Consider the following 23,028-nt stretch of genomic DNA (forward strand, 5'->3'; position numbering starts at 1 on the left):
TGCACAGAAAAGGACTCGACACTTCCCGCGGGCAAGCCGGTTCTAAAAAAAGCCGGGTGTTCAGGAGGAAAGCCAGAGGGCCCCACACCGAGCTCCACAGCTGACTCGCCCTGTAGTCCTAAAAGCACTGAAAAAAGCCCGCAGGCAAGCAAACACGGCGAGACGGTGCCTCCAGGATTTACTTATGGTTGCATCTTCTTGTTAAGAATGCCTTAGACGCTTGAAACATTTCAGGCCAGCAGTCCACTAGCTGGAGCTGGCCTTTCGTGAGCAAACCCAACCAGCCAGGCAACTAGATAGGGGAAAAAAGCTCCATTCAACACTTCCTGGCCCATCAAATGCTCTCTGGCTACATTTATCCATACTGAGGAGAACAGGGTAGGTGCCACTGGATACACATTTCTGTGTCAGATGGCTCAAGAGAAACAGAAGTGGACCAAGGCAGTGTTCCCTTGCTTCCTTATTTCACTCCTGTGATGTGAGGACTTAACAAACATTCCCTTTAAAGCCACACTGTATTTCAGGGTTGGTTTTACTAATGTGCATATTTTCCTCCCTCCATTATCCTGGACTTTATCCAAATTAGTGAGGTTTTACTATACAGCTCGCTTGGAAAAGTAGAACTGAGTTTTATACTGCCCGTATGCACTGCCACGCCGAGCAGCACCCTCCATCCAGAGGCTAAAGAATAAGCACGTGCACCCAGGAACACACCTGCTGATCTGGGGATCTGGTTTGTGATAAAGGTGCTGTTCCAACTTAGTGGGGAAAAAATTTACTTGTCAACGATGTTGGAATAATTTGAAAAATACAAAATGCCATCTCTACCATGTGCCGTTCACAAAAATATACTTTAAATGGATTTATGAATTATACCTCCTTCAAAACTCTAAAAATAATTTATGAAAATGAAGGCTGACATCTTCATAACCCTGGGGTAAAAAAGGCACAAGACACAAAACCTAGGAGCCATAAAAGAAAATGCTGGTAGATTCAATCAGATAAAATACCTGCAGAGCAGAACTCTTCGTGTGCAAGGTTAAACAGTGACAGACTGGAAGAAAGCATTTTCTAACGTACAAGTACTAACAGCCGGAAGACAGAAACCTGGTGGCAGCTCAGACAACATGGCAAGGCCAAACACCCCAGAAGAAAACTGGCGAGGATTTATCCACCCCTGGAGGGCCTGGAACAACCCCTGCACGCAGGGATGCCCAACCGCACCAAAGATCAGGGAGGCGGGGAGAAACTCTTCTTGGCAGTAAGATGGGTATATAAAGTCTGAAAAATACAAGATATCCAGCCTGGGTAGGAAACGGGGGAAACAGGGAACTGGCTGATGGGAGCGTAAGATGGCCTTTGTGGTAATGCGACTGGAACGGCAAGACTTTGAACACGGGGGTCTCCCTGGCCCCTTCTGGAGCCTCCATTTCTGAAACTTACACGTGCTCGCGTGCACAACACGAACGTTCACTGTGGCCCTGGTTCATGACACCATGGTATCACTAAAAGGACACATTCAGTGTCTGTGTGGGATCCAGAACAACCCCCAAGACATTTTTAAGTAAATAAAGCAAATCATGGAACAATATACAGACTGAGATCTCTCAGGGATTTTTTTTAACTACGTGTACGAAGATGCTCAGAGAAAGGAGAAGGATAAATGCCAAACCACCACCAGTAACGAGCCTCACGGAGGGGAATCAGAGGGCAGTGAGAGGAGTTTCCTGTTTACATACCTCTGCTCTATTTGGTATTTGTTTAAGAATGTACGCCTGCACTACACCTTCATACACATGTTTCAAAATTAAATAACTAAGTCTTACAATAAATAAGCCTGTTTGGGTCCAAGGAGGTGACAGACAGGGCGTCTAGTCTGCACCCCTAACAAACGCTTCCCGAGAGGAAAGGCTACTCCTCACCACCACCGTTACTCACAGCCTGCGACGTGGAGACCACGGTGGTGCTGACAGGGACCTGCCGCACAGCAGGGGCTCCGGTCCCAATGCTGATGGGGGAGCTGGCTGAGCCAGAAGCCACGGCCACAGTCTTGGACGTGGCAGCATTCACGCTGGGCAAGGACACTGCAGAGGTATGAACAGTGCCGGACCCACTGGCCACTGACGACCCCTGCTTGGCATGGGCCGCAACCGTGATGGTCTGGCCCGCTTTGGGAGGCATCACTCCCAGGCCCTGCACGATGCGGATGGTGGCTGCCGGCTTGGCTTCGGAAGAGGCCACTGTAGTTTTCCCCTTCTGGTCAGCCACGCTCACACCAAGCGCTGGCATTAAGCGGAAAGCTGAACCTGAGGCTTCTGTTGGCTTGAGGTCAGGAGTCACCTTGACCACGGTGGTCCCTGTTGGGGTGGATGAAGGGACGCTGGCCGGACTGGCCTTGGCAGGGCTGTCAGCCGCGTGGACGGGATTGGAAGTGACGTGTAAGGTAGCGGAGATGCCTTTGCCCGCAGTGCCACTTCCTGTCCCAAAGAGGTCCTGGGTCAGTTTAACTGTGGTGACCTGGGACTTGGCCAACGTGGCCATCATGTCTGGAGTGATTCGCAGAACCGTCTGGCCTTTGGCATCCGTGGTGATGGATGAGGGCGGCAGGCGCAGCACGTCCTTACCCTGGATACGGAAGTTAGCGGCTGTGAGTGGCACGCTGCTGCCCGCCTGGGGCTTCACGCCAAGCTGCCCAGTGATTGCCACCTGGAGGGGAAGGGAGAGCGCTGATGAAGGGGGCCACATGGCGGGATGGGCTACAGAGCAGGACTGGGGAAAGCTCCACCGTGGGAAATGGGTGTTCCATAAATCATTCTCACATTTTACTCTGAAAACTTCTGGAAAACATTCACAAAGTAGAGAACAGTCTAACAAATCCATGTACCATCACCCAGCTTCAAAACCGATCACGTGGCAGCTGTGTTTTCTCTACCCTTCCCCACTCTCCGGAGTGCTGGGGTGGAAGGGCATTGGAGTACTTTAAAGTAAACCAAGAAGTATCATTTCACTGAGAAATACGGTCGTTCCTCGGTATCCACGGCTGCTCCAGTCCCTTACATGAAATGGAGCAGGACAGTCAGCCCTCTGCACCTGCAGGCTCGATCGGCAGTTGGTTCAACCTATGGACGCAGAACCGGAGGAAGGAGAGGGCTGACTGCACCTCTGTACATGTCTCTAACCTCGAGAAAGACTCGAAGTTAAAAAATAATCACCTGTCATTACCTAGTAATCACCTACAAATAGTACAACATACATTCGCATTTCCCCCACTGTCTCAAAAATGCCCATTTATGCAGATTGGCAAGACAGGCAGGGACAGTGCCCCACCCCCCGCTCAGCAGGAAGCAGACATGGAGATGAAACCTTTGCTCCTGCTCCAAAGATCTGCCACTGCCCATCTGTCAGGGGGAAGGCGGGGCCCACTAGTGTCCTTCCAAGTCCAACGACTCCCATTCCTGGGCTCTCAGATGTCTGCCTGGGATCCCTCAACAAATAAACTACATTCCTCACGGCGTGTGTTTGCCCTAACGAAATAACAGTCCCAGGTAACGATGCCTAATCTCACAGTAGCTCAGGATGGCTTGTTTCAGCCCACCTTATCAGTCATAAACCCCAAGGACCCTAAACCTCTTACCTCACCTGCAACCATCCAGAGACCTGCGCACAAGCCTATCAGGCACCTTGTGACCCGACCTTACAGAGCACCCCAAACACCTGGCCCTCGTCTGTGTGGCCCGCTCTTGTCTACAGCACTGCTCCCCTAATAAAACTCCTTTACTATTCTCCTAGGGAGAAAAAAAAGAAAACACCTATTTATGGCTGCGCCAACCTCCACTCTGAGAGTACGTCACGGTGGTGACAAGCCAGACTTTCCAGGGTCACACGCCGACTCCCACCTAAGGCCGACCTCCTTGTGGAACACATACTACCCTTCCAGCCTGGGGGACTGTATCTCATGAGCCACCCCCTCTACCGGGCCACTCCCTGCCATCAGAACGCAGTTCCCTTCCTGAAACACCGTGAACCCTTGCTCACCCCACACCGACTCCAGCCCCAGTTCTCTGCTCTTTTCAAACGCAAGACTGACAATCACCCACACTCACTGTCTCCACTTTCTCGCCTCATAGTCTCTGCTGAATCCATTCCCAAAAGCCACAGCCCTCTGAACCCTGGCAAGTTCACTTGTTACCTGCGTCCACTGAGTGGGCAATTCTCCAGCCTCATCTCCCCTTCACACACTGACGCAGGCGCTGGCTTCAGTGTTTTTGTCTCAATCTGTCCTACAGGTCCCATACCTCAGTGCTTTCTTCTGTCTCAGGAAACCACAGCAACACCCAAGAGCCGTGGGGCTATTCCCAGCCCTGCTTCCACCTCCCACGACCATGGCGGAGGCAGCCACCCCCACTTGCAGGGCTGCGATGCCTCCCACCTGGCCTCCCTGCTTCCACTCCACGCAAAGGCAAGGTTCCTTTAATGTAAGCGAGGTCATCACCCTGGCTCACAGTCTCCCACGTTTAAAAGGGGAAGTCTGACACCATTTAACCACTGGCAACCTCGCCTTCTCACACAAACACACCTGCTCACCGAGCTTCAGCCACACAGCCCTCCTGCTGTTTCTGCAACATGCTCCAGATGCAAGGCCCTTCCCTGCTGCTCCTGTGCCCTGAGAACCCCTGAGCACCCCAGCTCAGCACCCGCTCCCGCCTCCCTCATCTCTCTCGCCAGCCATCTCCCCGGAGAGACCTCCTCTGGCCCCTCCACCCTCCTGCTCACCAATCCCCACAGCCCTGGCTGCGGCTGACCCCGAGGTACCTATCTGTCCCCGGACTCTGTGACACTCTGAGCCCCAGCCTGTGCAAGCCCCTGCTGGACAGTGCCGGGCACACAAAAAGCACTCAATAAATACTTGTCTGATGAAAAAAAAAAAAGACACTTTATCAGTAGTGGTTCCACTGCTTCATGTATAAAACGGGGACAAGAGAAGCGCGCACCCTGTGGTATCTTAAGGACCACAACGTTTAGCATCTGTAACAGGTGGGACAGGTGCAGATGCACAGGAAGCGCTCCCATCACCATTCCACTGCTTTTCTACCTGACAATTCCTCCAAGTTCACCACTTACCCTTGCGTTTTCACAACCAAGAAAGCACAAACATACTCTAGTTGTATGGATGTAAACTGAAATGCCAATTAAGTCTATCAGGTTACTCCACAGGGTTTTAACTAAGTAAGTTAAAGTCATTAGCTGAGTCGAGAAACTCAGCTAATAAACGCTGAATTATATGAAAAGAAACACACAAAAAATTCCTTTGGGATCTACCAAACTTGCACTGCCCTTGGTAGAAACTCACACTTGAAACACTTATGAACTCAAGGACCTGCTACTGTAGAGCACAGGGAACAATTTCAATTTCTCATAATAAGCTATAACACAAAAGAATCTGAAAATACATAGATGTACGTGTGTGTATAAGGGAACCACTTTGCTGTACACCTGAAACTAGCACTGTCAGTCAACTACGCTTCAATTAAAGACAAAATAAAATAAAATAAATATACCTATGACCTAAGGACCAAAGATCACAAATCACTACATCGCTGTCCAACCGTCCTTTGATTTCTTCAGACAAAGGAGTCAGACCCACCCAGAGAGACGCCCCCCTACCTGCTTGATGATGTTCTGTCCCGTGACGTTCTGAATGACCGCAGCTGTGGGAGCACCCTGAGCGGAGCTCCCAGGGGAACTGGTGGCTGGCTTGCTCACAGGGTTGGCTGCTGCAGGGAGACTCGTCACCGTGAGCCCCGCCGGCCCGGGTCCAGGCCGCTGCACCGTGGACGCCGCAGTCTGGGCTTTGACCGGCACGGTGGCCATTACTGTCTGGTTCGGGGCAGGAGGCCAGGAGCTTAATTAGACACTGAGACGCAGACCGCAGAGCCTCCAGCCTGTCACCACCCAGAAGCGTTCCTCTGAGGCACTGCTAACCTAACAGTGCCCAGGGCTCAACGCTCTCTAAGAGTTAACTTCTTTATATTTGGGTAGAACACCTTAATTTTCAGAAACATTTTCACATTTAACATCGCATTTTATTCCTACACACGGAGAACAAGTATTACATCCCTTTTAAAGTAAAGGAGACTGAGGCAGGAGATCTTCTCTAAGATCACGCCAGTGAGTGGCATGGCTAAGACTAGAGGCACAGTGGAAGGAGCCTGAGACTGAGAGTCACGGGTCTGGAGGTCCTGACTGCCTGCTAGACTCACAGACCAGCCCGGGCCCACCTGCTGCCCCTCTTTACCTGGGGCACGACTTTGGTCTGTGTGGCAGTGGCTGGAACGCGAATCTGTGGCAGGGTGGGCGCTGGCCCCGCTGACTGCTGATTCACAGCAGGAAGGCCGGGCTGGGCCATCACCCGCACCTGGGGGAGCCCAGCCGAGCCAGTGTGGCTCACAACCCGGGCAGCTGCCTGAGAACTTGGTGGAGTCTGGCTGGAAGCTGGGGAAAGCATGGTCCCCAGCTGTGGCATCGTCGGGGAAGATACGAGAAGAACCCTGTGGGGAACACCAAGAAGAAGCAGGAGACAGACAACTCAGGAGGCGGACTCACAGGACTCTGGAGGGAGAAAGCTGGAGGGGAACGGAAGCACTTACCCTGAACTAGATTTGGCTGGCTCTGAGACAGCAGTCGGGCCGCTTTTGTTCACTGAGGACACAGGCGGAGGGGAGATAGGGGTGGCGGGCAAAGCGGGGGTGGTGGGGGTCACAGGCGTGACCGGGGTGGGCGGCATGCTGGAGTCACTGAGGCTCATCTGGCTCTGCTCGGAAGGGCCACCGCCGAGGACCTTCACCGAACTCTCCTTGCTGCTGGACTTCTGTGAGCGGAAGAGAAGAGGATTCACACGCAGGTGGGAGGAGGGCCGGCTCGGCCCCCGCGGTTCCTGCCGCACTGTGTTAAGGGAAGGTCTGGCCGCCATCGCCCCAGGAGGCACCTACCACCTTGGACGGGGGCTTGGGCTTTTGCTGAAGGGCTTTTCTGGCTTTAGCTGCAGCTGCTTGGGCCTGGTGGATCCGCTCTGCAAACAAAAGTGGAAGCTTCAGTAAAGGCTTAACCTCAGCACAGTCAGGAGTGGCTCCTCTAAGAGCCAGGGCTACAACCACGTCCTGCCCAAATGCCACCGAGAAGGACGCAAGTGGGGCACCAAGTCAGAGGCAGCCCTGGTCTAGCGGGCACATCGCCCGCAGCTCACACACCGAACTCCTCCTCGCTCCGGTCGCGATGCAGGTAGATCCACAGCTTCCGCCCAATGTCGTACTTCACGCACGGGTCTTTCTCATAGTGCAGCCGGTCCAGGGCTCCGCTCACTACCGTGTTCACCTGGAGCCCAGAGCAAAGTGGTGAGGGCAAGGCAGACGTGGATTCCAGCGGAAAAGCACTGGGTGTGAGGCACGGCTGACACACAGGGCCCATCCCCCATGGTCACCCTGTCACTTGGCAAAACGAGACACTACAAGGCCCAGGAGATGGGGCGCTGTCACCCCCAGGATGTGAGCAGGCAACCTCCAGCAGAAGCTGAAAAAGAAACGCTGCCGACAGCGAGGTCAGGGTCAGAGCTGCTCCCGTTCAAGACGCCCTCCCTCCGCCTCCCCCGGCAGTTTGATGTAATTTAGGTTCTTTGTATTTCCCCATAAGCAACCTCACGTCCATCCTGGAAGAAAACTCAAGCTCTTGTCTGCTCCTACCTGAGTGCTAGTGACGTCCGGCGCCAGGAATTGGGAGTCCTTGAGCAGCTCGCAGATCTCTGCCCGTGTGCCCTCGCCATTGGGCAGCCGGGCCGCGGCGTCGCGGACTGACACCGGAAAACACAAAGCCGAGTGTCAGCAGGGCTCCCCAGGGAGGGCCTCCATGCCCAACGCCAACCCAGCACCAGGCGGATGCTGCCCCCGGGGACAGTCTCCCACCACCAGGCGGACGCTGCCCCCGGGGACAGTCTCCCACACATCCTGCACACTCAGCCAAGGCTGAAGGTCCCTGAGAATTCAGCGGGTGCGGGAACTCAGGCAGGAGAAAGTGACCACTTTCACTGAAATTCAGCACTTCCTTCAATTAGGAACAAAGGTAACAAAACACAAGCTGGCAGCGCTGCGACGCCGTAGCAGAAATTAGGTATTTTCTTAGCACAGCCACAGGCAACTCGAAGTCTCACTTCCACTCACAATGGCTGGGGTCACAGGAGCCATCAGACCTGCTCCTAGGGCTTGTCACTTTACAGTGCAACAAAAACGCACGTATTTCTGCACCCTAAATTTGTTTGGATATTTTGATAATGATTTCAGTATGATTGGTTTCTTCTGCAACTCTGTGCATTTTAGGCATTGAAAGATATTCTGTCCAGAGGTTTCACCAGACTGCCTAAGAGATTCATGGCATAAAAAAGGTTAAAAACCTCTTTAAAGGAATCCTAGTCTGGAGGAAGCAAACTCCTGTACTTAAGCTAACTGTTCAGCAGCCTGTGAACAACTCCTGAATGAATGTAAACGTGGGCCTAGACTCCAGGGAAGAAACACGGGTTCCTGGCACACATCTCTGGAGGCAGAACTGCCCCTCCGTGTCCCAAACCCCAAAGCTTCCTGAAGCTGCACTGACCCTCCCAGCCTCCGCCATGGGGGCGGGGGCACGCCCAGGGACTAGGGGTACAGCAGACCGAAGGCAGGCACGCACCCAGGGACAGGATGGTGACGTAGGCGGGCCGGTCGGACCGCAGCAGGGAGTGTTCTCGCGCCTTGTTGAGCGAGGTCTCCTTGTCGAACACGCCCTTCACAGGCCCCACCACAGACTCGAAGCCGTGCATGCGGAAGGTGAAGGCCTTGTGGGGCTGGCTGTACCTGTAACGCTCCTGCAAGAGAAGGGGCAAGGCTCCTGTAACGCTCCTGCAAGAGAAGGGGCAAGGCTCCCGAGTCAGAATTAAGGGGGTCCTCTCTAGAGCCCCCAAACAGCAAGGGGCCTCAGAACAGGAAGGAAACAGGCTATTCCATGAGGAATACCAAGCCGACCACAGTGGGAAAAGGATGGTCCCCAAAAGCCAGTCACTAGCAAAGGGACCAAGCGGTAAATGTGTGTTTTGTATCTGGAAGAAAAAGCATCAAAACCTTTTTCATTTGCCTTCTCACACCATCACTACCCCCTCAAAACAATCCCAACAGAACAGCTAAGGTTAAGGGTGTGAGTGTCCTCCAAGAATCTGGACGCAAGGACAGCCAGGCTCAGAGCTCTCCACGTGGCCTCAAAGATGCAGAGATTTACACCAGATTCCAGCTTTTTCTTACCTGCTCCTGAAAAGCTCGCTTCTCCTCTCCTGTGCTGGGCCGCACCACATAGTCAGTTCTTCTGGAACACAAAGAATTCTGGATCTATCACCCCTTCCAGCAGCCAGAGCCACTCCCTCTGCAACACGAGTGCCCTCTTTTTACAACTGTTTTTTCTATTTCTGGAAAGCAGTATGGAGGGTCCTCAGAAAACTGAGAACAAAACCACCACACAATCCGACAACCCTACTTCTGGGAATATTTCCAAAGGAAATCACTATCTCGAGGAGATAGCTGTACCCCCATGTTCACTGTATTATTTATAAGAGCCAAGACATGGGAACAATCATGACAGAGGTCTATCAGTGGACGAATGGATAGAGAAAACATACACATAACACACACACACACACACACAGTGGAGTGTTACTCAGCCATAAAAAAAGAAGGAAATCCTGACATTTGAAACAACATGGATGGATCTAGAGGGTATTAGGCTAAGTGAGATAAATCCCATAGAAAGACAATTACTGTATGGTATCACTTCCATGTGAAATCTAAAAAAACCTAACTCACAGAAACAGAGACTAAAATGGTAGTTACCGGGGGCTGGGGGTGGGGGGAATGGGGAGATACTGGTCAAAGGGTACAGATTTCCAATTATAAAAAGTCCTGGGGACCTCACGCACAGCATGGTGACTGCAGTCAGCAATACTGCATCACACACTGAAAGGTGCTAACAAAGACCTTACATGTTCTCGCTGCAAGAAAAGAACCTGATAATTACGTGAGGTGGCAGATGTGCTAACTACCCTTACTGTGGCCATCACCTCACTACATGCATGCATAAAGTCAACACACTGCATACTTAGACTCACACTGCACACTTAGACTCACACAATTCCATCTCAACAAAGCTGAGGGAGAAAGGGGCCACGACAGGCTGGACATCGTCGCCTGGGGTGACCCACAGAGCCCAGGAAGAGAGGCTGGGGGACCTGAACCCTGCCTGGGTCCTGTCACTAACCTTCAGAGAGTCACCCAGACTCCTGCCTCCACTTCACAGGGAAAATGAGGAAGATGGGCTGGATGAACCATTCTCCAGCGGGAACTGAGGAAGGGGCTCGGGAAAAAGCAGGCACCTACAGGCGGACAGCACCCCTCAAAGGCCCCTTGGGCAACTCTACCGGTGGGAGTGTGCTGCCCCCCTGGGGAGGCTGAGGCAGGGAAGGGTCCATGGACCCCCGGCACCTCTCAAGCCCACGACAGCTCTGACACACTAACCACCCCCCATCACAGCATTATACTCACACCCGAGGAACAGGCATCGTGGCATCTGAGCTGTCTTCATTTTCTTGCTGGAGAAAAAGGAAAACAGGCACAGGTGGATGGACTCAAGGGTTCTGGAAGCCCAACAGAGAGAGCTGGTATTTCCTGAAAACTGTACCTTACAGAAGGCCTGGTCTTTGGTTTCTAGCCACAGCTGGAAGAGGGCAGCTAACTCCTTTTCATTATCTTGGGACTGGCCTATTAAAAAAGCAAAAAGGCAAAAAATAGTAAGATTCCCTTTCTCCTCGCTTGCTGTAACTTGCCGGGACCTGCAGCAACGGTCCTGCGCACGGACGACCCTCCGCCTGGGCGTCCACATGCAGAAGGGCTTCGGGATCCCATGTGACACCACTCACGAAAATTAACCTGAAATGTCCGCATGGAACACGGTCCACCCAGCATCCTCAAGGCTCAGTCATGTGACCCCAGGGCCCCCCTCCCTCCACTGCACCCCAGCCACTCACTCCCACAACCACAACCGGACTGTCATTGCCCAAAGCTGCTCCACCTTCAAAACGCCTAATCCAGTGTTTCTCAACTCTAGCTGTGCATGAGAATTACCCAGAAACGTTTTACAATGAATGCCAGGGCCCTACTCAGGCAGTTAATCGAAAACCCTGTGGGTGAAGTCCAGGCATCAGCATTTTTTGAGAAGATTCCCAAACAGCTGCAGCACACACTCAGGGCCGAGAACCTTCACACATCCTGCTCTCCAGCCACAACAGCCTCCCCTCCGCTTGCTGCGTGTTTACCTCTCCCATCGACATGCTACCCGGTCTCAACTGCCAGTCCAAACACCCCAGTTCCCTGCTCCCATCAGCCCTGTCTTCCCCAATTCAGCTCTGGGTCCACGCCCACCATCTCAATAACAGGCACAGTAACACCTAAGGCCCCTCTCTCCCATCTGCACCACTGCCCTCGAGCAAAGCTCAAATTCTGCACTATCCACCTTCTCCAAGTTTCAACTCAGGCAGCTGAGGGCTGCCAGAAAGAAAACCCAGAGGAAAGCAAAGGACACCTCTATACACGAGTGTGAGCAGCCCCCATGGGCCCTCCGTCTGCCCAGCGAGCTAACCACATCTCTGACAAGCTGGTTCCCCACTCGCTCTAGAACAACTGTCCCCACTCTTGTCAACCTCCCTTCCCGCTCACAGCTGAGCTCGCCGCTCTCCCTCCCACTTCACACAGAAAAGCCGTCTGACCAAACCCCCTCAAACTTCCCGCAAATAAAACCTACAAGCCCACTGCTGTGCACCAAGTCTCTCCCCCGCAACGAAAACAGAGGAGCCGCCTCCTGCCATCTGAGGCTGACCCACTGGCATCAGAATTTGTACGATTGACTTTCCCTTCTCCGCTTCGTATCATCTCCATCAACACTTAGACACACTCTAAGTTTCTCTCAGTTTTAAAAAAAAGTCCTCTTGTGGTGGGGGAGGGTAGAGCTCAGGGGTAGAGTGCATGCTTAGCACACACACAGTCCTGGGTTCAACCCCCAGTACTTCCATTAAACAATAAAATATTGTTGAAATTTAAAAAAATAATAAAATTTTAGAAAGTCCTCTCTTGGCCACCAGGCCCCCTTCCTGACCTCCCCTCCCCCGCTAAGCCGCTAGAAAATGCAGTCGATTCACTGGCTCTGTAACGGGGGGTGCTGGGAAGCATTCACGTGGCTGCAGGAAAGGGAGCCCCGATATGTGTGTACAGGTCTCCACCGGGGACACGAAGGTCAGCGAATTGCTCTGTAAACAGAGCTGCGTGGCCACTGGTTCACACTGTCTGCGGCTGTGCTGCACAGGGCAGAGCTGAGCGGCTGCAGCCAAAAGCTCCTGGCCCACAAGCTGAAGACACTACGAATTGGCCTCACGAACAGCCATCAGCTTGCCAGCAACCTAACCCTCGTCACCCCACTAACGAATGACTCCTCCAAAAAACTCATCACTTCTTCCATGTCCACAAACCCCGTCTTCATCTTCCTAAACCTTCCAGGAACAGTCAAGGCCAGTGACCACTCCCTACCTCCTGACTCTGCAGTCACTGCCTCTCCACGTGTCCTCACTCCGCCTCCTCCACCGCGGAGCTTCTCAAGGTTTAGTCCGAGGCCCTCTTCTCTCCTAACACTTTCCCCCCAGGCCTCCGGCTCCAAGCACTCGGTGTGTGCCCACAGCTCTCCACCCTGACCCTCTGGTCTGGACCCTCAACCCACCCATCCCACTGCCTAGTCAGCTTCTCCACCTCAGTACTTCAAAGGCAGCTTGTCCAAGACCACACTCATGACTGTCCCCCTCACCCAAGCCTGGACGTCCTCCAAGGCCACCTCTGCTGCTGGCAGGACCCCTGCCCACCACGTACCAATCTAGCAGAAGTGATGCCTGTCAGCCCTCCTCCTTCACTCACCATGTCCAATCCATAACCCGGTCCTCTGGCTCTCACCACCTAAAACTTTCCCAAATTCACCCATTCTCCCTGTCTGGGTCCAGATTAGCATCATCTCTACGCAAGCTTGTGTGACCTTAAATCCCGTCTCCCTGGCATCCCCGACCCACACTGCTCCCTCCACAGGGAGTGCTTCCAACCCCCCACCCAGCTCATCCCGGGTCACCGCTGACACCTCTGCTCAAATCACCTTTCTCAGGAAAGCGCTGACTCTGCACACACCAATGCCTCATCACAGACGCGCACGCCTTCTAGCATTTTCCCTCACAGAATGTATAAGCTTATTTCATTTAAATGAGTATTTGTCCCCCAAACAAACCTTAAACTCCAAGAGGGGAGCACACTGTCTAACTTACAAACCATTACATGCCCAGCACGTACCACGGTGCCTGACACCCAGAGGCTGAATACACGCTGCAAAGAATGAATGAACCTTCTGCTTTCCTCACAGACACTGGACAGGCATGTGTGCTTCCCCAGACCAACACTGCGTCTTCCTCTGATCACCCCCTGCCCAGGTAACCGTCACCAAGTTATTTTAGGCGCACGTCACCACAACTTACACTGCACTTGGGACCTCCCACATTTGCAACAAAGGGAGCCTGTTCTTCAGAAACAGCTTGCTCGGGGCTGCCCAACACGTCGTCCTCAGTAGCAAAGCCCACCTTAGGAAGGAAAGTAATTTCTTTGCTACAAGTTAATCTAAAACCGTAGACGTGGCTGACGGAAACGCAGGAGCTGCCGTAGAACACCCCTGCAGGTTTCAACTCCACCAGCCCCAGCGGGCGTCACAGCGAAGGGCAAGGCCACCGCAGCCACACCCGATGGGGTGAATGCAGACCTCGTGAGCCCCAGAGGGGTCCTGAAGGATTCTTCTACTGAGCAAAACAAGGGTTACTACCGCCCTATTCAACACTCCCCTGGCCTGTACTGACTGGAAGGCACAAGCAGCTCAGGGGAGGAAACAGAAGGACAATCTGTTACAGGTAGTGGCGTGCGTTACTCACCAAGCAACTTCCACTGCTGAGTCTTCTCTTTGAACTCAACAAAGGGAGAGAAACCGGAAGGCATAGCTGCAAGAAACGGAGCCCATAAACAAGCCGCGCAGGTCCGAGAGAACGCTAAACCGAGAGCAACAGGCAACCCGGCTCCGACCTCCCCACGCTAATGGCCCTCAGGACAGCACCCTGCAAAGCCAGGATGATTTCACCAGCCCAGCTTCAGCTTACTACGAGGATTTCTTAGACTGGGAGGTGGGCGGGGAGGGGATACTGACTCCCCAGAAAGAAGTACCTTACCGCGGCTTTCTCCAGCAAGACACTGCAGGGCTGGTAACACCAACTCTGCCCAGTTGGGGGCCGCAGAGAACCAGCTATTAAGGGAGCTGGCCGGAGAGGACTGCCAGTCCAAAACTCGCTCCTCCAACTGAGGGAAAGTAAAGGCAGAAGCCAGTCAGAGTTCTACTCTACACCAGCCATCCCACGGCTGCGCCGGAACAAGCTGGCTGTGTTCGTCCAGTGTGCCCAGGTCATAGACTCAGTCTGCTGCGGAGCTCAGGGGGGACCCAGAGCTCTGCTTCTCGAGCCACAGACCACTGAAGATGTCCACAACCTGAAACTTCGATGTATACCTGACTTTTCCAAAAAGGCTTACCATAGGGAGACTGGTCTGCCCCTCCAGCAGCAAGATCTCCAACAGAAGAGAGAAGAAGCTGGAAGATATCTCATTGATTCCAAGGCAAGGCTTGAGGTCTTCAAGAGGCCTAACGAGGGAAGAAAAATCTGAGAACCACCAAAAAGACCAAGACACCCCCAGGTTGCTTTAGGCCCTCCGAGCCTCCTAGCAGTCATAAGAAAGTTCAGTAGAGGACCACAATATACACTTTCCCCAGGACCCCTGGGACTCAAGGCTCACAGGGTCAACCCAGCCCAGCTCACAGCTCGCACAGCGAGCACCAGCCCTGGGAGCATGCCTGACTGGTCACCCCTGTCGCTCACTTACTCCTCTTTGATAACAGGTATGGCCAGTGGGGATGGAGCCTGGGAGAGGGGTGGAAGCCCTTCAGCGCTGCTCAGGGGTTCAACCAGATCCTCTGTCTCTGATTTGATCATTTTTATTTTTTTCTTCTTCCTTTCTTCTTTTTCCTTAACCTTTTTTTTAAGGACAGCCAAGTCATACAGGGCTGGAGAGAAAAAAGCAACACAAGTCACAGAACTGCATTTTCTACACCAGGAAACGACGAGTATTATCTGCGTATTATTTTGCCGAAGCTGAGAAGTAAAAGAAAAATCTCAGTAAGAAGACATGTAGTTTTGTTCTGTTTTGATTTTAAACCAAACCCAATGAGTGATTTAAAGACTCAATGATCTGTTGTACTGGTTTTATACTCACTGTCTACCTATAAATCTGAAAGAGGCAATAACAAAACAAAGGTCACCAGTAAGAAGGATGCGGTGGTTTCATCTTTTTTTGCAACATGCCGACGGGTGTAATGCAACACCACAGCCAGACAACAGCCTCCTCTGGGGGCCACCATTTACCTGCCAGAGAGCCCTTCCTGCCAGCATTGACTCGCATCATGATGTCACTGAGAGTCAGGTCCCCCGTCAAAAGATCCGGGTGATCCTAGACATGAGAGTGAGATTCGTCACGGAGGCCCCGAAAAGGAGCTACAACTGTTGATCATTTTGCCAGCTTACCTAACAGATACAATGAGACGTCAGGTGCACTTGAGGAAATCATACTGAACTTAAACGGACAGAGTTAAGAACTATTTGCTCCTCATGACAGGGCAGGGAGAGCCCAGCTCCAACTGCTCACACCCGGCACTTAAAGCTGACAGAGCTCTTTCGCACCTCTCACCTCACATGCTCTTCTAACTGTCTGGTTAAGTAGCAGTGTAGTTTACAAAGACTGAAAGTGGGGTTCAGAGACATCAGGGATTTGCCCATCACAGTAAGTGGCAAGGACAGAGACAGAACTCAGTTCTAACTCCAGCATGGGGCTCTTCCCAGCTCGCCGCTCCACAGGAGACCGACTGCCTGCCTCTCCTCCTCCACTATGCTCTGGCTTGGCGCCACCTCAATGTGGTGGACTGGAGGGGCAGGAACGGAACAAGCGGGAGGAACCCAGGCCCGACGCCTGGCTCTGCTGCTCAGCAGCCACAGGACTGGAGACGAGCTCCATGAGCCTCACACAGCAGCGCCGTCCTAAAGAGTGGACCCGACGGCGCGCTAAGACGCCCTATGCAATCAAAGCATCAGTCTTCTCCTCACATCCCTGATGGAAACGGGCCTCCCATGCTGCTCCTGCCCCCAAGGATAAGGAAAGGGGACACCAGATCTGGAGAGATCAGACCCCAGTCCCCGTCTTACCGGCTGGTATTTCCGTTTCTCGTGGTGCTTCCTCAGCATGACCTTCAGGTCACTCTCCCCCAGCTCTAGCTTATCTGAGAGAAGAGGAACCAAGCCACACAATGGTTGTTCACTCCCACAACACTCAAATTCACTGCTTTCTGGTCACTTGCAATATTCGAAAGTAAGGTATTTCCTGAGTTTCCCTTCTGACCTCGGTGCTGCAAGGACCGACAGCCACAGGCTCACTCTGCAGCTCTTCTGTACGTTGGTCAGTAACAGTGACCTCAGAGACGACCCTTAGCTACTCCTAAAACACCTGCAAGTTTCTTAACATTCTTCTTGGATTCATCTCCTGATTAAAACGTTCTCTAATTCCACAGACATGCCAAGAAACCGCTCTGGCTCTGGTACCCCTTCTGTTCTACTATTGAATCGTCTCTTAGTATTGTTATTTTGACTGAGGATTCTGCTTTCTTTAGGCCAAAATGCCAGCTGATCAGTTCCTGGGGTAAATTTCAAAGCAAAGGCAGGAAGGCCGGCTGGCCTAGCTACTTGTGAAAAAGTGGAACCACACAAAACCTGCTCCAAATCTCCTAACTCTCAGGAACCCCGCTCCGCTCCCCTGGCGGGAGGAACCCACGGCAGCCGCTCATGCTCACCTGCGGTTTTCATGTCCGTGGTGCAGAGTGTGGGCACCACCCTCAGGGGCACCGCGGGGCTAGGAGAGCGTGCTGGAGAGCTCGGAAGCCACGAGCTGAGATCTTCAAAAGAAAATTTTTCTTGTAAATCCAACGTGGCTGTGGACTCCAATAGGGGAGACTGAATAAGTGGCCATTTGGGTTCAAGAAGGCTAAGCCAACAAGAGGGAGGCTGGGCTCCCCCGTCCTTCCTGACCCTCCCCAGACGGCTGGAGCACTCAGGTCACTTAAACGGCTCTTCCAGGAAGAGAGACTTCAAGAGCGGTGGGGCTGCACTGCGGGGCCGACAGGCACTACTCCTCTCCTGTGAGGGGAAAAGCAGTCCCTCAAGTGGCACCGCGGGACCAGAGAGCCTGCTGAGAGCGCCCCCACCTGACACCTGACGGGAGTGTCTCCGGGTTGAGCCCCGACCCTCCACCCACAGACCGCGGGGACACCTCCTTGCTGGGAGGAAACGCTACCACTGGCTCCAACCAGACAACAGGCTGTGGGTGTGGACGGGTGCCCAGCCCGCCAGAGCCCAAGGACACTCACCCTCTTCATCAGAGGACAGGGCCGTGTCCCCGCACTCCTCCTTTACTTCCCGCAACACCTTCAAGTAGCGCTGCTGGGTGCGCCACTCCCGCTCCTCGGGTGTGCGGGATGGGGACGGGCGCTTCTGCCGGCAGGGCGGGGCGGGGCCGCTGCGCCGGGCCATCTCCAGGAGGTCCTGGAAGAGCGGACAGGCCTCAGCCAAAGCCTGCTCTGGCACATTCCCAAGTCTACACCTGGTTCTCGTCACTGTGTCGCAAGCTCAACTCCCTCCCCGTCACAAAGAGGCTCGCACATGAACATGCCCAAAGACAAAGGGTTTGTGTTATTACTAAACGACGAAAAATCCCAAATCTGCGTGTTGGACTGCTCCATCAAGAATGAATACCTACACCAGACACCCAAATATTTTCATAAAGAAGCTTAAAGAACCACTTAGATCCAGAACAACTTCGCCCCGAAGAATCCCAAGACAGGTCCAGATCCGGGGGTGCCGAGCCTGGTGCACTTCGTCCCCGTCGGGCACCCCCGCCACCCTGCCCTGGCAGCCTCAGAGCGACCTGGTTCTCCCTCACAACCCACCACGGAGCCAGCAGCCGCCTCTCTTTCTTGGTAAACGCTGAAGCTACACTTCATCGATTTTACGATGTAGTCTTTTTTCTCACGTTCACCTCTAAAATTAGGACACATCTCAGAACGGGTCGTGAGAAAGACAGATACACTGAGCTGTGTCAGGGCCTCACAGGTGGCATTCTTCTGTTCTGCCCCTCCCCGCCCCGCCTCTCCCGCCACCGGGGCACGGCCCCCGCCCCGCTGCACTCACGTTCCGAGAGGCCAGGATCTGCCGCAGCAGCCGGTGGAAATACTGCTGCTGGGAGCTCAGGTAGCGCTTGTACTGAGACTTGAAGCACAGCTGCCGGTACTTGACCACCTCGGGGTTGAAGTGTCCGTCTGAAAGAGCAGAGGCCACCGCGGACACGCTGTCAACAAACACGTCACACGCCCTGGAAACGCAGTCAGCTCTGTGCTGACGAGAGCACAGCGCGCGGGGCAGGGGGATCGTGTCCACGTGGAGCCTGCCGCCCAGCGGGAGAGACAGGAAACCACCGAGCCAGCCCGAAAATGAGACTCAACTCTCCCGAGTGCTCTGAGGAAAACCTGGGACGACTGTGAAGAGTGAGAAGCTACGTGGGGGAAGGGGTCACTGAAGAATAAGAGAAAGAAGTGACCATTCCAAGGTAAGCAGTGACAGCCAACACCAGAGCAGGACCTGGCAACCAGCTGGCACTGTGTGAGGGCCCTGTGTCATTAACTCACCTCATCCTCCCACAGCCCATAAAGACAGCACTTCCACATGCCCATCTTACTTACAGGTGCACAGCCCAAGGCATAGAGAACTTAAGTAACTGGCCCAAGGTCACACAGCTAATAGAAGGGGCAACCAGATTTGAACCCAGGTGGTCCAGCTCCAGAGCCCAACTTCTAACCACGTTACGCGGCCTGTTGTAGGGAAACGGGACGTCTGACAGCCAAGAAAAGTGGCCAGAGAGAGAGTGGAATTCTAGATGTGGTCATTTGTGTCCTAATTTTTTTGTTTCATTTTGGTTTTTGATTTTTTTTTTCTCCCAAGTGTATGCTTAGTTGTTACGTATATATATTGGGGACCATTAAAACTTTTTTTGGTGTATTATTAAAAAAAAAAAAAAAAAGAAAAAAAGGAAAGTGGCCAGGGGAATCCTCCTTAATAACCCACCAAAAGAGGAAATGCTCTTTTAAAGCCCTAGGGTAATGAGGTTTGAGACAGCCTGTTCCCTCCGGTCCTCCTGCAGCTGTCAAGTGGTCCAAAACTCAAGATGTGCTGTCTTTCAGGGCCTTCTGCCACAGCAAAGTCACTCCAGGAAGGGGCCAGGGAAGAGCTTCCTCTGTTCCTCTCCACAGGATGGAGAGCAAACTGTGACTTAAAAGAGTGGTCCCAAACCACTGTGGAATCCCCAATGTAATAACCGATTCAGGGAAGGACCAGTGGAAGCTAAACCACTGGGTAAAACAAAGGCTTTTGGGAAATAAATTATCACATGGTCTCTAGGTATCATCCTACAGATTGCTTCTTAATTATAAAGGGAAAAAAGCACCTCTGCCGTCAGCAGGCCTGGCAGCCACCACATAACCCAGTGGTCAAAAACGTCATAACCAGCAATGCAAAGACTGACATCACACGCCCCCTGAGGTGGGGTGGGAAAGAAATGACATTTCCCCTCTTGTACTCATGGCAAAACATTTAACCCAAACCTAATGATGAAGCAGCAAGAATACCCCAGAAAGCAGGATGTTTTGTAAATCACAAATGTCACTATTTTGAAAAACAAGGGAAAGAGGCAGAGGGCCATAGATTCATGGGGCTACAAGACACGAGATCCAAACATACATTATACTGGACTGGATCCTGGATTTAAAAGCCAACTACAAATGACATTTGGGAACAATTGAGAAAATCTGAATATGGGGTATTTCAGGATATTGTTTGTTCAATGTAAAGTTTCTTGGGTGTGAGAGCAAGACTGCAGTTATGTGGAAGGATGTCCCATTAGGACATACATCCTGCTGAAGTGCTTGGTGGTTAAGGGTCAGGATTTCTGCAGGAAGTGTGTGCATGTGCATCACACACACACACACATGTACATGCGGTAGAACAAAGGGTAAGCCAGCGTGGTGGCTACACAGTTGAGTTCATATTATAACAAATCAATGAACAATACAATTATGATTCATGTGTTTCCAGCATAAGTTAAACATTTTCATTAAAAAAAGAACAGCCCAGGCAGCAAAGTGTTGCACGGAAACCGCTCCGGATCGGTGTCTGTGCATGAGAACAAAGTGTAACTGGGTGTGTTCCCACCCTCCACCCCTCTCAAAAAGAGAATTCTCTGCTACACACCTCGGAAAAGCTTCTGTGCAATGTGCAGAGGGTTCCCAAAGCGGAAGTTCTCCCCACTGAACAGGGCGAGGATGAGCTGGTTTTGCTGCTGGATTCCATCTTCAGGAAAGTGGGGCAGAAACTGCTGGAGGTGCTCACGCTGACAGTCACTTAGGACTTCCCGCCACGTTGAGAGACTGACCACATCAAAGAATATCTCAGGCTGGAGAATCAGGAAAAGCAGGAGGAAAGTAAATAAGAAAAAATTTAAGTTTTTCAGTTTTTCGTACATAAGTGGTAAAACATACACGACATAAAATTTACCATTTTGTCCATTACTGCACGTACGGTTGGTTCAGCGGCATTAAGCGCTCTCACACTGTTGGGCAACCATCACTATCATCCAGGTTTTCACATTTTTTTAAACAAACTAAAATTCCATTGATCTTTACTCAACTCTCAAAACTTAAGAGATTAGTAAAGATTACATGTAAGCCACACTCTTACCCTCAACAGTAAATAACAACAGGAAAATGAGCCCAGCAGATACAAGTCCATGTGGAAACCAGTTCTGCTGACAAGGGTTAAGATGGAGGACACCTTGGTTCAGCTTAAAATGAGTGGCAGAAAAAGTCAACATGGCAGGAGAGAAGTTGGGCAGCCGAGGACACCTGCTGAGTTTACTGTCACTGCTTCACTCTCAGCAATCGCGTGCGGGACACCTGCGAGCCGAGGGCTCAGATGCACTAGCGCAGAGGCTGACTGGAGGAAGGAAGAACAGTTAAACAAGCCATCACAATGCAGTTTACCTGTAAGTACACAGGAGAAGCACACATCCCAGAGAACACCTTCCAGACGGAGTAACATTTAAGACAGCAAGGGATAAGGAAAGGGAAAAACATGCTGAGGCAGGAGGGTTAAAAATCCAGAGCAAAGCCATAAAAAGAGAAGAATTAACACACAACAAAGGAGAGCAACCACCTGTGGAGGGAATGGAGGGGGAGGAGACGGGGAGGGGTCCGGGGCTTGAGCGGTACTGGTGGCATTCTATTTCTCAAACCAAGTGGTGGCTACATGGGTATTTCATTACTGCTTAAGCTGTACGTATGTGCATCATGTGTGCTACCTTCCAATTTTTAATTAAAAGAAGAGTTTAGGCAACATTTGGCTAGCACAACGACAGGGAGCGAAAGGGAAGCAGCAGACGGTGAGGAGGAGCAAGGGAGCTGGACACATGCTGAGTACTCGTGACTCCTCCTAAGAGCACCAAGGGGACACTGAGGGGTTTAAGCAGGAGACAACCCAGAAATCCAACCACCTACCAGGCTTGTCAGCAGCACACATGCAACAAAGCACCTCTGGCTCCCTGCTCATCCAAGACCTTCCCCTGCAAACCTATTTCTGCACATGACTTTATTCCTGGCATCTCAGTGTCTGGCACAAAGTAGGGACTTAAATAAGTGTTTACTGACTGAATGAATGACATACAGAGATTTACTTGAAAGAGTGTGCAAAGAAAACATGGATGGGAAAGCTATATACCAATTTCAGTAGCTGTTACTTCAGGTGGGAGAGAGACTAAGATGAGGGCAAAATTTCATCTACAATGTTTAACACACCATGAAAGAAAAACCTGAACCAGTTATGACTAAATGAAATTACCCAAAATTGAATGATGCACAGATGTTTGCTGCATGATACTCTACACCTATCTGTATGTTTGAACTACGGCCAAATAAATAAGATAAATAAATGCACGATTTAGGGAGGGAGGGTATAGCTCAGTGATACAGTGCATGCCTAGCATGCACAAGGTCCTGGGTTCAATCCCCAGTATCTCCATTAAAAATAAATAAATAAACCTAATTACCTCCCCTCCCAAAAATTTTTTTAAAAATAAATTAATGCAAGATTTAGGGGGAGGGTATAGCTCAGTGGTAGAGTGTGTGCTTAGCATACATGAGGTTCTGAGTTCAACACCCCGTACCTCCATTAAAATCAATCAATCAATCAATCAAATTACCTCCCCTTCCAAAAAAAAAATTATAACAAATACAGGATTTAGCATACCCAGTGCCTTGTACATAATAAGCACCTATTAATGGCAGCCACCTTAATAACAATGATGCCCGCACAGCTGTCTGCCATGATCAAAAGCACACTGATATGCTATCCCAGGGCCCATACTATTAACTGACTAGAGGGCTGCTTACCTTATGGACAGAGATAATATGTTTGGGCTTTGTTTCCTGATTCGCAACGTAAGTGAGCATTCTAAGATAAACATATATATAATTCTGCCCTTAAGTATAAAACTTCTTGTTAATTGCTAAAAATCATCCTATTAAAATATGCCTTATGCCCCATTATCAAGTTAACATGTTATTAAACATACAACAGGATGTAGCTTACACTTTCTTCCTTAGTCAGAGTATTAAATAGACTCTACACTTTAAAAAAAAAAGAGA

At 51.6% G+C, this 23,028-nt stretch overlaps 1 protein-coding gene across 5 annotated transcripts in view; it reads right to left on the bottom strand.

Moving 5' to 3' along the window:
- The window catches only part of NFRKB (nuclear factor related to kappaB binding protein), a 40,199-nt gene that overhangs the window by 14,566 nt on the left and 2,605 nt on the right, over positions 1–23,028 (bottom strand). For 3 of the 5 annotated variants that reach the window (XM_031443380.2, XM_064482222.1, XM_064482221.1), the window contains exons 3-23: positions 20,582–20,783; positions 18,470–18,597; positions 17,650–17,824; positions 17,077–17,214; positions 16,436–16,509; positions 15,602–15,686; positions 15,063–15,243; positions 14,715–14,823; positions 14,360–14,486; positions 14,069–14,134; positions 10,747–10,826; positions 10,611–10,657; positions 9,321–9,381; positions 8,716–8,890; positions 7,737–7,843; positions 7,248–7,371; positions 6,990–7,069; positions 6,648–6,868; positions 6,296–6,548; positions 5,665–5,877; positions 1,939–2,706 (exon numbers count right to left, since the gene is read on the bottom strand). In XM_031443380.2, the coding sequence (XP_031299240.2) occupies positions 1,939–2,706; positions 5,665–5,877; positions 6,296–6,548; positions 6,648–6,868; positions 6,990–7,069; positions 7,248–7,371; positions 7,737–7,843; positions 8,716–8,890; positions 9,321–9,381; positions 10,611–10,657; positions 10,747–10,826; positions 14,069–14,134; positions 14,360–14,486; positions 14,715–14,823; positions 15,063–15,243; positions 15,602–15,686; positions 16,436–16,509; positions 17,077–17,214; positions 17,650–17,824; positions 18,470–18,597; positions 20,582–20,783 (3,414 nt within the window). The remainder of the gene's footprint in view (positions 1–1,938; positions 2,707–5,664; positions 5,878–6,295; positions 6,549–6,647; positions 6,869–6,989; positions 7,070–7,247; positions 7,372–7,736; positions 7,844–8,715; positions 8,891–9,320; positions 9,382–10,610; positions 10,658–10,746; positions 10,827–14,068; positions 14,135–14,359; positions 14,487–14,714; positions 14,824–15,062; positions 15,244–15,601; positions 15,687–16,435; positions 16,510–17,076; positions 17,215–17,649; positions 17,825–18,469; positions 18,598–20,581; positions 20,784–23,028) is intronic. The other 2 variants (XM_031443382.2, XM_031443381.2) reach the window with 2 other exon arrangements.

The sequence above is a fragment of the Camelus dromedarius genome, chromosome 34 (assembly GCF_036321535.1).
Source record: "Camelus dromedarius isolate mCamDro1 chromosome 34, mCamDro1.pat, whole genome shotgun sequence".
Classification (NCBI taxonomy): domain Eukaryota; kingdom Metazoa; phylum Chordata; class Mammalia; order Artiodactyla; family Camelidae; genus Camelus; species Camelus dromedarius.